This window comes from Primulina tabacum, chromosome 4 (assembly GCF_025594145.1).
Source record: "Primulina tabacum isolate GXHZ01 chromosome 4, ASM2559414v2, whole genome shotgun sequence".
Taxonomy (NCBI): domain Eukaryota; kingdom Viridiplantae; phylum Streptophyta; class Magnoliopsida; order Lamiales; family Gesneriaceae; genus Primulina; species Primulina tabacum.
The window spans coordinates 8,944,062-8,956,728 of record NC_134553.1 but is presented as its reverse complement, the minus strand read 5'-3'; the positions used below and the strand labels follow the sequence as shown (position 1 = coordinate 8,956,728).

At 34.3% G+C, this 12,667-nt stretch overlaps 1 protein-coding gene across 1 annotated transcript; it reads left to right on the top strand.

Annotated features, from left to right (window-relative positions):
• Positions 1-1,032: 1,032 nt before the first annotated feature.
• Positions 1,033-11,255, top strand: LOC142541529 (E3 ubiquitin-protein ligase AIP2-like). The gene is made up of 5 exons (XM_075648051.1): positions 1,033-1,305; positions 9,490-9,679; positions 10,305-10,474; positions 10,764-10,988; positions 11,065-11,255. The coding sequence occupies exons 1-5, from the start codon at positions 1,156-1,158 to the stop codon at positions 11,200-11,202; spliced, it is 873 nt and encodes a 290-aa protein (XP_075504166.1). The 5' UTR covers positions 1,033-1,155; the 3' UTR covers positions 11,203-11,255.
• Positions 11,256-12,667: the final 1,412 nt, after the last annotated feature.

The window sequence follows — 12,667 nt, the reverse complement described above, 5'->3', positions numbered from 1 at the left end:
AGAAAAAGATCATTGAGCGCAATAAGCCAATAATTTCCCCTGCTAAAAAAATAATTGAAACTTGACGCTTGAACTTTTATACAGTTTAAAATATTAAAATTATACTGCTCGAGGGATCTTTGGCCCTAGTCAAAACCTTTTTGAGTGCTCTCAAATTCTCGTGAGGTAGTGGAATGTTGTAGAGTAGTTGAAAAAGACGTCCAGAGAAAGGCTGAACTATCCTAGGCTCGTGTGGAATGACCAAGAACGTGACGAAGAGAGTTGAACATTCTACTAGGCTCATGTAAAATTAGCAAGAATATTGTGTAAAAGGCCGAGTGTGGAAACTTCTTGAGCAATCTAGCTATACTTGGACAATGAACAAAAGTTCCATTGATCTTGCGTGAATTTACAGAAAATGGAAAAATCAAATATAAATTAAATTTCTTTAATTTGGTTAATCGTCGTCAGGATTTAGCAAAATAACTTCGTTTTTTGTTTTAAAAAAATTATGATGATAGATCTAAAATGTAGATTTTGATGTGTATATATATTATTAATTCTATTAATACAAGGAACGCGTAGTAAATTAAGATATATGGATCGTATCATATTATGCGCACAACATTTATGTGTCCGAGATGTAGTAAATAATATGTGACAAACTTTTGACCAATATAACTAAAAAAAATTAGAGTAGGTATATTGTTAGACGGTCTCACGAATTTTTATCTGTGAGACGGTCAACCATACCGATATTCACAATAACAAGTAATACTATTAGCATAAAAAGTAATATTTTTTCATGAATGACCCAAATAAAAGATGCACCTCACAAAATACGACCCGTAAGACTGTGTCACACAAGTTTTTGTCCAAAAATTAATGTGAAATATAGTCGAAATCTGTATTAATTATATAGAACCAAATACTCGAAAGACAGATTCGTCGCGTAAAGATTAATGGAATAGGTAGAAAGTATGTTTCAGATTGCATAAATCACGATCCTTCAAAATTATATGTACACATTTACAAAATCCAATTAGAAATTTTTTTACAAGGAAAACTAATTAAATTTTTGGTTTCCTCTTGTTTTTAATAACAAGAGATTGTGGTTCAATTTCCACCACTTCAGAGTGTTAGGCAGCTGGGCGAATTTTCAAGAATCAGCAGGAGATGGCGAGTGATGCGGAACAAAATACGAGGATGCAAGAATTGGGGAACTCAGTGGAAACGAAACATATCATGTTTAAAGAGTCATTTTTAGCCATTGGATCGTTCCTTCAACGTCACTCTTCTTCTGCTTCAACTTTTCTCAAGAAATCGGTTCGAGTTCCTTCCTTCCTCTCTAATTCTTAATTTTTAATTTTATTACGTGTGGTGGGGTTTCTGAAATCAGATCTGTGGGATTTCTATATATTTGTTTTTTGTTCCAATTCAAGTGTGCTTCATCAATTATTCAATACAATTTTAAAAAAAAAAAGGAAAAGAAAAAGTAAAGAGGCGGTATTCATTTTTTGTTTTTCTTGTTGGGAAGCTAGTGAAATAAACGAGGTAACATCGCAGGACAACATCATAAGTATTATCAACAATGAATAAGATGAACACCAATATTTACAGTGGTTCGCCCCAAGATTGTGCTACGTTCACTCAAAATCTCTCATGGAGATTACTTCTTTATTAATAACAAAGAAGACAAGAGAATTGAAAATATAAAGTATTTCACCCAAAACACTTTGATTTTTACACTCATTTTCTCTCCATATTCCTTCCAAGGATAAACAATCCTTAAGAAATCCACACTAAATCATTTATCTCACTTCTACACTTATGATTTCAAATGAGGAGATTTTGTGTTTTGATATGTTTTTGAATTGAAGAATGTATGAGTATTTATAGGTGAAGTTTAGATAACAAAACAAAAAATAAAACATCATTGCTTACATAATCAAACAAACTAATTTTGACTAACACAAAACATGTGTTAATTATTTGTCAAAAATGATGTGCATTGAATTCAGATTTGTTGGCTTGATTTGTTTTAACAATTCTCCCCAGCACATTTTGTGAATTCAATCAGACCTGCAACAACTCTACAACATTCCAACTTCCATTTCGACAATGTCTTGGTCATCATATCATATCCATTTTCATACGTGTGAATCTCGACCTTTAACAACTTTTTCTTCGATACATCTCGTATCCAATGATAGCAAACATCAATATGCTTTGATCTTGAATGCAATCAAAGATTTTTTCCAAGATGAATTGCACTCTGACTGTCACAAAACAACTTGTATAGATCTTGCACCAAACTTAATTCCTCCAAAAACCCTTTCATCCATTACAGCTCCTTGCACGCCTCAGTTGCTACAATGAACTCCGTTCAGTGGTTGACAATGTTACACACTTTTGCAACTTTGACTGACACAACACAACTCCCCCTATATATGTAATCAGGTATCCTGATGTATATTTTTGGGAGTCAATATCTCTTACCATATCTGCATCTGTGTAGCTTACAAGCTCAAGTGTGGATCCTCCATAATTTAATCTATGTTTAGAGGTTCCTCGTAGATATCTGAATATCCATTTCTTTACAGCCCAATGTTCATTTCCTGGTTTTGAAAGGAATCTATTCACTACACCTACAAAATGAGCTAAATCTATCCGAGTATATACCAAGTCATACATCAGAATTCCAACTGCTGAAGCATATGATGCAATTTTCATTTCTTCTTTCTCATTCTCCGTAGTAGGACTTTACTTTGAGTTCAACATGATGTAGTTGGAAAGAGGACATCCAAATGCTTTGGCCTAGTCCATGTTAAACCTCTGAAGTAATTTCTCAATATACTTCTCCAGCGACAACCAGGTCTTACTGGCATACCTATCTTGATGGATTTCAATGCCAATAACTCTTTTTGCTGGCCCCAAGTCTTTCATAGAAAAAATCTTACTTAATTGCTTCTTTAAGCCTATGATTTCAGAAGCATCTTTGCCAACAATCAACATGTCATCTACATAGAGCAGAAGCACCATCAAATCATTATCAGAGGTATTTTTGACAAACACACAATGGTCTACAGTGATTTTCTTGAATCTCTATTGAGTTACCACTGATTCAAACTTCTTATACCATTGTCTTGGTGCTTGCTTTAGATCGTAAAAATTCTTCTTCAATCTGCACATGAGGTCCTCTTTCCTCTTTCTGCAAACCCTCTGGTTGCTCCATGTAGATTTCTTCCTCCAAATCCCCATGAAAGAATATGGTCTTGACATCCATTTGTTCCATCTCCATATCAAGCTCAGCTGCTAACCCTAGCACAATCCGAATGGATGTAATCTTCACCACATTAAAATATTTCGTCAAACTCGACCCCATGTTTCTGCCCGAAACATTTGACGACAATCCTAGATTTGAATCTTGATTGACTACCGTGTTTTTCGTGCTTCAATCTAAACACCAATTTATTCTTCAAAACTTTCTTTCTTTTGGCAACTTCACCAACACAAATGTCACATTCTCATGCAATGATTTCCTTTCATCTTGCATGGCCTTCATCCAATTATCCTTGTGTTCACTGGTAATAGCTTCATCGAAACTCTCTGGTTCTCCCCAGTCAGTTAGCATGATATATTCATTAGATGAATATCTGGTTGAGGGTCACACTTCTCTTCCAGAAAATGTGGTCGTGGTACCACGAGAACTTTTGGCTTGTGATTCACTATTAACATTGTTCTCATCATCATCCTATGATCGTTATGTGATTCTTCACCTTCAACCGGTTGTGGATTTACCATTGAAGGCCACTATTCCAGATCTTGTTCAGATACAAAATTCTTCTTTCCCACATTCTCCAAAAATTCATTCTCCTGAAATACGGCATCATGACTTCTTATAGGCATTTTTATATTTGTATTGTAAAACTTGTAACCAAGTTGAAATGTCCACTACTCCTTTTATCTTTAAAATATATTAGAATTTTTTTTTCTTCTTTAAGCTTTCGGCCGAACTATATGTATATATACATCTATGTATGTATATATATGTATGTGTGTGTCTATATATATAAATATATATATGACATTTAAAATAAACCAACCAATCAATTATTTGAAAATCCAAAAGAGCTCAGTGCAAAACATAAAATTATAAACCGTCCAACCAAACCTAAAACTAGTATTTTTCAAAATAAAGTATAAACATCTTAAATTCTCTCAAAACATACAAAAGTATACAAGTCATAAAATCTTTTAAAATCATACTAATGTGGAAAACTAGCAAAGGTCCTCGGGTTATGTGCATCATCAATCCAGCTAATTCAACCATTAAGTCCTCCAACATCATCAAAATCATGCTCAACTACATTGATCACACGTAGTAAGTCTAATGACTCAACAAACCTTAACTATGATAGTAAGTAATATATATACATTCACACGCGACATTGAAATTACTTTTAATAAAAATAGCTTTTATGAATATGCATAAACTTTAAACCATTTTCTTTTCATCATATCATTTTCCTTTCATCAAAAACATATACATATACATTTCCTTTAAGGTGAATTCCGTTCATTAACTGTGACCATTCTTTCCTCATTCGGTCGATTGATCAATCTCAACTGTAACCATGGTACCAAGCGGCGAGGCAACATTAGCCATTTTCCGTTATATGCCTTGACCTATAAATGACGGGGACATCAGTGACACTCTCACCCGTCAATTGAGCCTTAGCCTTACATATCATCATATCTTTTCGATGGAAATTCGATCGTCGAGCTCCATCTGGGTCTTCTCCCATAAACGGGATCCCTCTTATACCTTTTCCCTCACGAATCCTCATTTCTTTATCGTCACAATTAAATCACTTCTTTCAATCACTTTATAAAAATACAAGCAATAATATTTTTTTCTTTTAAACCAAGCATCCAACACGTATTTTAGCATTATCTTTTTTCATCATAAAATCTCATAAACATTCAAAATAAAATTTTTATAATTCATTACAGCATTCAGGAAACTATCAGAACGTCTAATATTTTTCAGTTGTAAAATGACCGTTTTGCTTTTGACCCTAACTTTTCCAAATTACCCCTGGACTTTAAAACGACCCAAATCCATCCATACTTAACATAACACCTTAAAATACTCATATAAACATTTCTTAGACGTAAACTCATGCTCCTTGACTAATTTCTCGATTCGATTTACAACTTAAACGTTCGTCCCGGTTTTAATCCAAATCGACTCGAAACTTAACCAAACTTGAACCATAGCTTATTAACACATAACCATACCCTATAAAACCCAAATCAAGTCAATTAACCCTTGACCAAGCCTAGAAAGCTGCTGGAAATTTCTACCCTAGTTTCGAAACCCTAGCTTTGAACAAACCCTCAACCCCCCGACTCTAGCCCATGGCCAACCAACCAGACCCTAGCTGAACATCCTAGGACCATCACTCAAACCTAGAGACCCTGCTGGACCAAGCTTAAAGAGACTAGAACCCACAGCCCCTAAACCCGATCCTACAAGCCAAGCGCGGCCACCCCTAGCGGGTTGAGCCTTAGCCCTTGCACCAGTCGTCCCTTAGACTATCAAGGACCCTGACTCAGTCCTCTTAGGACCCCTGGATGCGACCCTACAGCAGCTAGTAGCCGCACCCTTCTAGGAAACCCAAGCCAAAAACCCTAGCTTATTAAAACCTCAATTTTCGTTCATCCTTTTTCCCTCTTCTTTCCGGCCTTTAAACATGCACCTAAGGGTCCCTAATCCCTCTGAAATTCCTTCCTTATTAATGCTCTAGCATGGCACCCTCTTTGTGCAATATAAACTTGGATTTAGAAACATAAAAATCAAAGTTTTGACATGTACAAGCCATAAAAACGAAAATAATAGAAACTGTATCATATTTTTCATTCAATCATGTTAAATACACATAATATGGTATGAACGATGAATGAAGAAATATTAAGGCATGTTTTTGCGTATTTCACGAATCAAAAACAATCCTTGATGCGAAGGACGTTGGCAGAGAGACGGGGGAGAAGACCTTGCTAAAATTCCTTCAAATCCACGTGAATAGCTTAAAAAAACGTGTGGTGTGTGTTTGTGTGCTGATGGAGAAAACCCTAGGTTTCTTGTGTGATATGAAATGTTTTGTGATTTAAAAACTCTCTGATTTGATATAAATAATTGGGTAGGAGTTTAGGCCCAATAAACTTATTATAATAGACCCATTATAGTGTAGGTAAAATATTTCGTTTACGAAAGTTTTTGAAAATATTAGTCGAGTTCCCAAAAAATCCCTATTTTTCGTCAAAAATCAATACGACTCAGCGCGTAAAACACTTCAAAAGTCATCATTTTTTAATATACACTTTAAAATATATCATATATTAAATAATTAAAATAATCATTTAATAAAAATATTTTTCCTTTACAGTCTCCAATCTCCGTTCCTCAATCGCGTCCCGAATAACCTTTAAAACACAGTTTTGTGCATTCTAATATAAAACCCTATTTTAAACATGTAAACATATCGACCAAATTTAATTAATGCAATTAAAAAAATTCAATTAGTCATTTTTCATTTTCCCTATATTTGCATGCAGTTGGATTACGTTATCGCATTTTGGACCTTACACAAGTTGATCCTTGCCAAAACCTATGAATATGCGTTTTCTTGTTTCGACATACAACTTCTGTATTTCATCTTTTGGTATATGAAAATAAGCAACACGACCAAATACTCGCAAATGATTATAAGAAACTTCTTTGCCTTGCCACACCTGATCCGGGACATCGTAATTGAGAGGAACACAAGGTAAACGATTCAATATATATGCAGCAACAATCACGGCCTCAGCCCAAAATTCCTTACTTAGCTTTGCATGTGAGAGCATGCTTCTGACTCTTTCTGCCAAAGTTATATTCATCCTCTCAGTTAATCCGTTGAGTTATGGTGTCTTTGGTGGTGTCGTTTGATGTCTGATTCCGTTCTTTTTGCATATCTCATCAAAGGTTCCAATATATTCTCCTCCATTATCTGTTCGAATACATTTGAGTGTTATGCATGTTTACTGTTCAACCAAGTTTAGAAAATTGCTGAATGTTTTAGCAACTTGGTCCTTGGTTTTGAGTATCTACATCCAAATTTTCCGAGAATGATCATCGATAAAAGTTACCCAGTACCTCGCTCCTCCGAGCGACAATGGCATCGGACCACGTAGATATGAATGCACCAGATTTATAATTTTATCCGCTCTGTTAGGAGGTGAAAGTTTGAAGGATATACAGTTTTGTTTTCTGTCTAAGCAGTTTATGCATGTTTCATATGAACATGCTTTATATCGAGCAGAACTTGCTTGCTTACAAGGCGTGTAAGATACTTTTCACTTATGTGGCCAAGACGTCAATGCCACAACTTTGTTGAGTTTTCTTCCTCTGCTTAGTTCACACCTTTAGAATGATTTTCTTGAACTACATACAGCTTTGACAACGTTAATCCTTTCGCCACCACGAGTGATCTTCTTGAAATCTTACATACCCCATTTCGGAAGGTTGTGCAGAAACCTTCTTCATCGAGTTTTTCGATCGATATTAGACTCAGGCACATATCTGACACATGTCTAACGTCTTTCAGGATCAGCGTAGACTAATCCACGGTAGCCAAGCTCACATCTCCCTTTCCCACGACTCTGGACAAGTTGTTATTCCCCATCCTAACCACACCAAAGACCTCTTGTGTGTATGATGTAAAGCATTCTCTGCGAGATGTGACGTGTACTATTGCTCCACTATCGATCACCCAATTAGTTACTTGAGTTGCCAAATTTACGGTGGTGTTTGTTTGTTCATGGTCGATTTCATGTTTTTTTTCCGGTTGTCGAAAATATTTTTTAATATTTATGTTTTCTCCACAACGATAACACTTTATGTTGGCATATCTCTATGAGAACTTGCTTTTTCTTGGCTTTTGATTTATGTTTTTCTTGATCTAGCTTCTTATCTTGACTTAGCTGCCAAAACTTCTGACTGTGAGGTAGAGGCTCCTTGAGATCTCCGCCTCATCTTTTCATTCAATATGTCACCCTTGATGAAGTTTATACTCACGACTCCTCCTGATGTTGTATTCGAGAGTGATATTTATGCTCATACTTGATAACTGCTCCACGAATCCTTGAATCTCGTTTAGATGATCTACGACTAGAGTTCTTTATTTGTATCAAACCTGGACAAGCTTGCTCAAGTAGAACAATTTGTTGTTGCCACTTTTGGAGACATATAGTGTCTCCAACTTTGTCCAAAGCGTACGAGAATGTATCTTGTTATATATATGATTATACACGTTGTCATAAACAAATTTTCGGATATACCCACAGACTTGCTCGAGTATGTGTCTTGTTACAGATGAGATTTATCATCTGGTTTAGACTTGTCGAACATCGGTAGGTGCATCTTGGTGACTAATAGAAGATTTTTCATTTTACTTTTCCAAAGTTGATAATTAGAGCCATTAAGGCTAATCATCTTGCTTGTGTGTACCTCTATCTTTTGTAACTGATACTAACGAATTAATCGTCAAATACTGAACACAAATGAATCACTTCCCTAATACTGTCTAAAAAGCCTTTTCTGATGTGGAATTCAGAATAAACTGTTACCACATAGCATACGAGGAATTTCTATAGTATTTGAGAACCTCGCTCTGATACCAGTTGTTGGGATATCAGGGAATAAACAAGGTAACATCGCAATGGAATATCATAATCAATATCAACAATGAATAAGCTGGACATCAATATTTATAGTGGTTCACCCAAAAACTGGGCTACATCCACTCTATATCTCTCAAGAAGATCACTTCTTTATTAATATCAAAGAAGACAAGAGAATTGAGAATACAAATTATTTCGCTCAGAACACTTTAATTTAATATTCACTGGGCTACATCCACTCTAAATCATTTATCTCACTTCTGCACTTATGATTTTAGGTATGAGGATTTTGTGTTTTGGTGTGATTTTGAAATGAAGAATGATTATTTATAGGGTGAAGTTTAGAGAAAAACAAAAAATAAAAAATCATAGTTTACATAATCAAACAAATCATTTTTTACTAACACAAAACATGTGTTATTTATTTTTCCAAAATGACGTGTCTTGAATTCAAATTTGTTGGATTGACTTATTTAACCTTTCTTTTCACTCCACAATATATCGCTGTATATTTTGATCATGCATACAATCATATATATACAACTAAAATATATAATTTTATTTTAATATAATTTAATTATAGGTTTTACACATAAAACTATAAAATGTAGTTTTTTCAAAAATAATAATTGCTCTTTTTTTTTTTGGGATCTGAAAACTTCATGCATTATAAGAAATATTATCCTGAAAAAGAAAAATGAATTTTCTCTGCTCATTAAAAATGTATATTTTTACTTATTCATGTTCATTCAGAACCAAAATAAATAACTTATTCTTGTGCAGTTGTGCTCCGTGGTGTGTTTGGTTGCCACAATATTGAAGACAATATACACTTCACCAAGATCATGGAATGCTAGGGTTAGGGTTTTACAACAGGATGGAAATAACGTCGTCTCTAACAATAACTTGACAAGCAGCATTGCTCCGCCACCATTGCCGGAAGTAGAAAGACCACCGCCTATAATTGGGAGAGGTGAGCAAAATTTCGGTTAAACTCAATAACATATTTAATTGAAGATATTTATTAATTAGGAAATTCGGTTTTTGCTTCTTGAAAAAAAAAAACTATTTTAGTTTATTCAGTTTAACTGATATTTTTTTTTATAAACGGACTTTAATTTTTTTTATACGCACTACTGTTTTTAATTGGTGTTGACTAAGCCTCTGCTCGAATTTATTCTACCCTATATTTTCATTAATAGTTGACATAAAAAATAAAAGAAAAGTAGTGAAACAATCCAACACTCTCCTTTTTCTTACGCTCTAACTTTTGAATGTCCAAGTTCGGTCTTTCTAATTTTTTGAGATTCAAATCAATTCGATCACGGATCGGAATAACATATTTTTAATTCAAGTCGATAGGTTCGATTTTGATTAAAAATTCTTCCAGTTTAGCTTGCGCAAAAAATTCGGCCAGCTTAGTTTGTGATTGATTGATTACCTTTTTACATAATTATTATATCCACATTGCTATTATTTATTTAATTTTGTGTCAAAACCAACTTGCAGAAAACTATCTGCTAAAAGTTTTCAAAGCTTAAAAGCAAAACCGAATGCAGGAAAGTTAGACGTATAATCAATGACGTTGCATTGCGCAGGTCATACGTTTGAAAGGAATCTTGTGATGAACGATGATGTTGTCGAGCCTGTTTCTTTAATGCATCCCAACTTGCGTCGTCCCCGATCTTCAAGGGGCCAAGCAAATGATATCCGCATACGACAACTACTTACGGAATCACATCATACCATCATGGCTCGTTTGCAAGAGGTATACATATTTCACACTGTATTAACTCTAAAGATTTGCCAACCATCTCTTAGATGGATTGGCATAAACCTCTCCCTCTCCTATTCTCATGAGAGTCAGATTGACGCGGTCCATATTATAATGAAAAGTAATATTTCTGACATAAAAACTGATAAAGAATCATACGTATCTCAACATCATGAAGTGTATTTAAAAATCACATCATTTTCGGGAAAGCGATTCATGACAGCCCTGATCAAAAATCATACGTATCTCATTGTTTTAACGATCCTATCATTATGTATTCAAGACGATACGACGGGAATCCGAAGCCAGAAGAAGATCATCACAACTCTCGAGTAAAAAAGTGATTTTAATGCTGCCAATTACTTTCCTCACGGAAGAAATATTGTTGGCAAAGTTTGATAAAGATTCACAATGCTGCATTTGCCTAGAGAATTTCATCGTGAACGATGCTTTGCAAGAATTACCCTGCAACCATACTTTTCATAATCATTGCCTTGAATCATGGCTGGTAAGCATTCTAACATGATTGTTGTACATCATAATTATTTATTTATTTTTAATTTAAAACTTGATATTACACTTAGGATGCACATAATCGTTGCCCGATATGTCGACATGAACTTGAGACGGATGATCTAATGTACGAAAATTATTGGGAAGGCAGAGACACCGGAGATGTTAATGCAGCACATGTGAGTCAATCGATAGAGGAGGCGAACTAATAATTTGTGTGAAGTCTAATGCCTATTATGTTTTGGCTGAGTTGAGTTGAGTTATTTTTTTTTCACAACCTTTAATATTGGGATCCTTGATATCCTTTAGATTTGTGATTTAAACTAAAATATCATAGAAAGTAAATCTTTTTATCATTTATGAAACTATGAAGTACTATGATCTATTATATATGTTCTTATATGCTCCATTTAAGGGTGGAATCAAGAATTACGACGAGGGGATGGGATTGGCCGGGTTGAATTTATCTTGTAATATTTTTTTTGACAAAAACTTGTGTGAGACGGTTTCGTGGGTCGTATTTTGTGAGACAAATATTTTATTTGGGTTATCCATGAAAAAGTATTACTTCTTATGCTAAGAATATTACTTTTTATTGTGAATATCAGTAGGGTTGACCCGTCTCATAGATAAAGATCCGTGAGACCGTCTCACAAAGAGATTTATTTATTTTTTTCATTTAGATTTTAAAGTATTTCAAAATGAAAAGTAAAATTTTCTTTAATGCTGGCACGTGCCTGAATAATAAAACAAGGTACAGAGAATGTGTCCATGTAATTGAATCCTGGTCTTAATTGGGCATTCATTTTTGGTTACCATTTGGGCCAGCCCATTTTCTTTTGGATTCTCTGCCACGTACAGCCGTTGATTCTCATCCGTCACATCCTACCCGTCTCTCCATCAAGATGGTCCCACCTAATTCAAATTTGATTTTTTTTTTTTACTTTTTGAAAAATATTTGGACATGTGTATGCTATATATCTCAATATCAAGATGGTATTATATCGTTTCATGAGATAACGTAAAACTATACGTTTCAGTTGTTTATTATTGGACGTGAGAGCTGTGTTAAATATTCTATATCGGTTGGATTAATTACTTGAGACTTATATATAGACTTTAACAATCTTTATCTATTGAACTAGTTTTTGAGATTATTAGATTTAAATCTCAATTTTAACAAGATATTAGCTAGTAGTCAAGGAAAAAAATATATTCAATACATCTGTATAGATAAACATTAATTAAGAACGTATTGGTTTATATAATTAATACGTGATTAATAAATATATGCTTAAAATTTGATACGTGATTAATAAACATGTTTTTAATCGAACTAACGAATTGATGTGTCATTGATTTTTCTGAAATTCCAAAAAAATCTCGGTTTTCTAGATTTGTTGGGATTCATAAAAAGTTCATTTTTTAAGATTTACTAGTGATCCTTCGGTTGGAACTTGTAAGTTCAAAATCATGATCCGAACAACTAACCCGGGAGCTAGTGGAATTTCGCCAGAGCCCAGTTTCGGGCTTGTTCAGGTGCTGGTATTTTTTTTGGCAATTCTTGTGGTTGTATAGGGGGTGGACTACGGATTATATACTGTTTTTTTTTTTTTTGTAATTCTTTTGTCATATGTATTATCTTGTACCATAATAATGTCAAGGGATTGAACA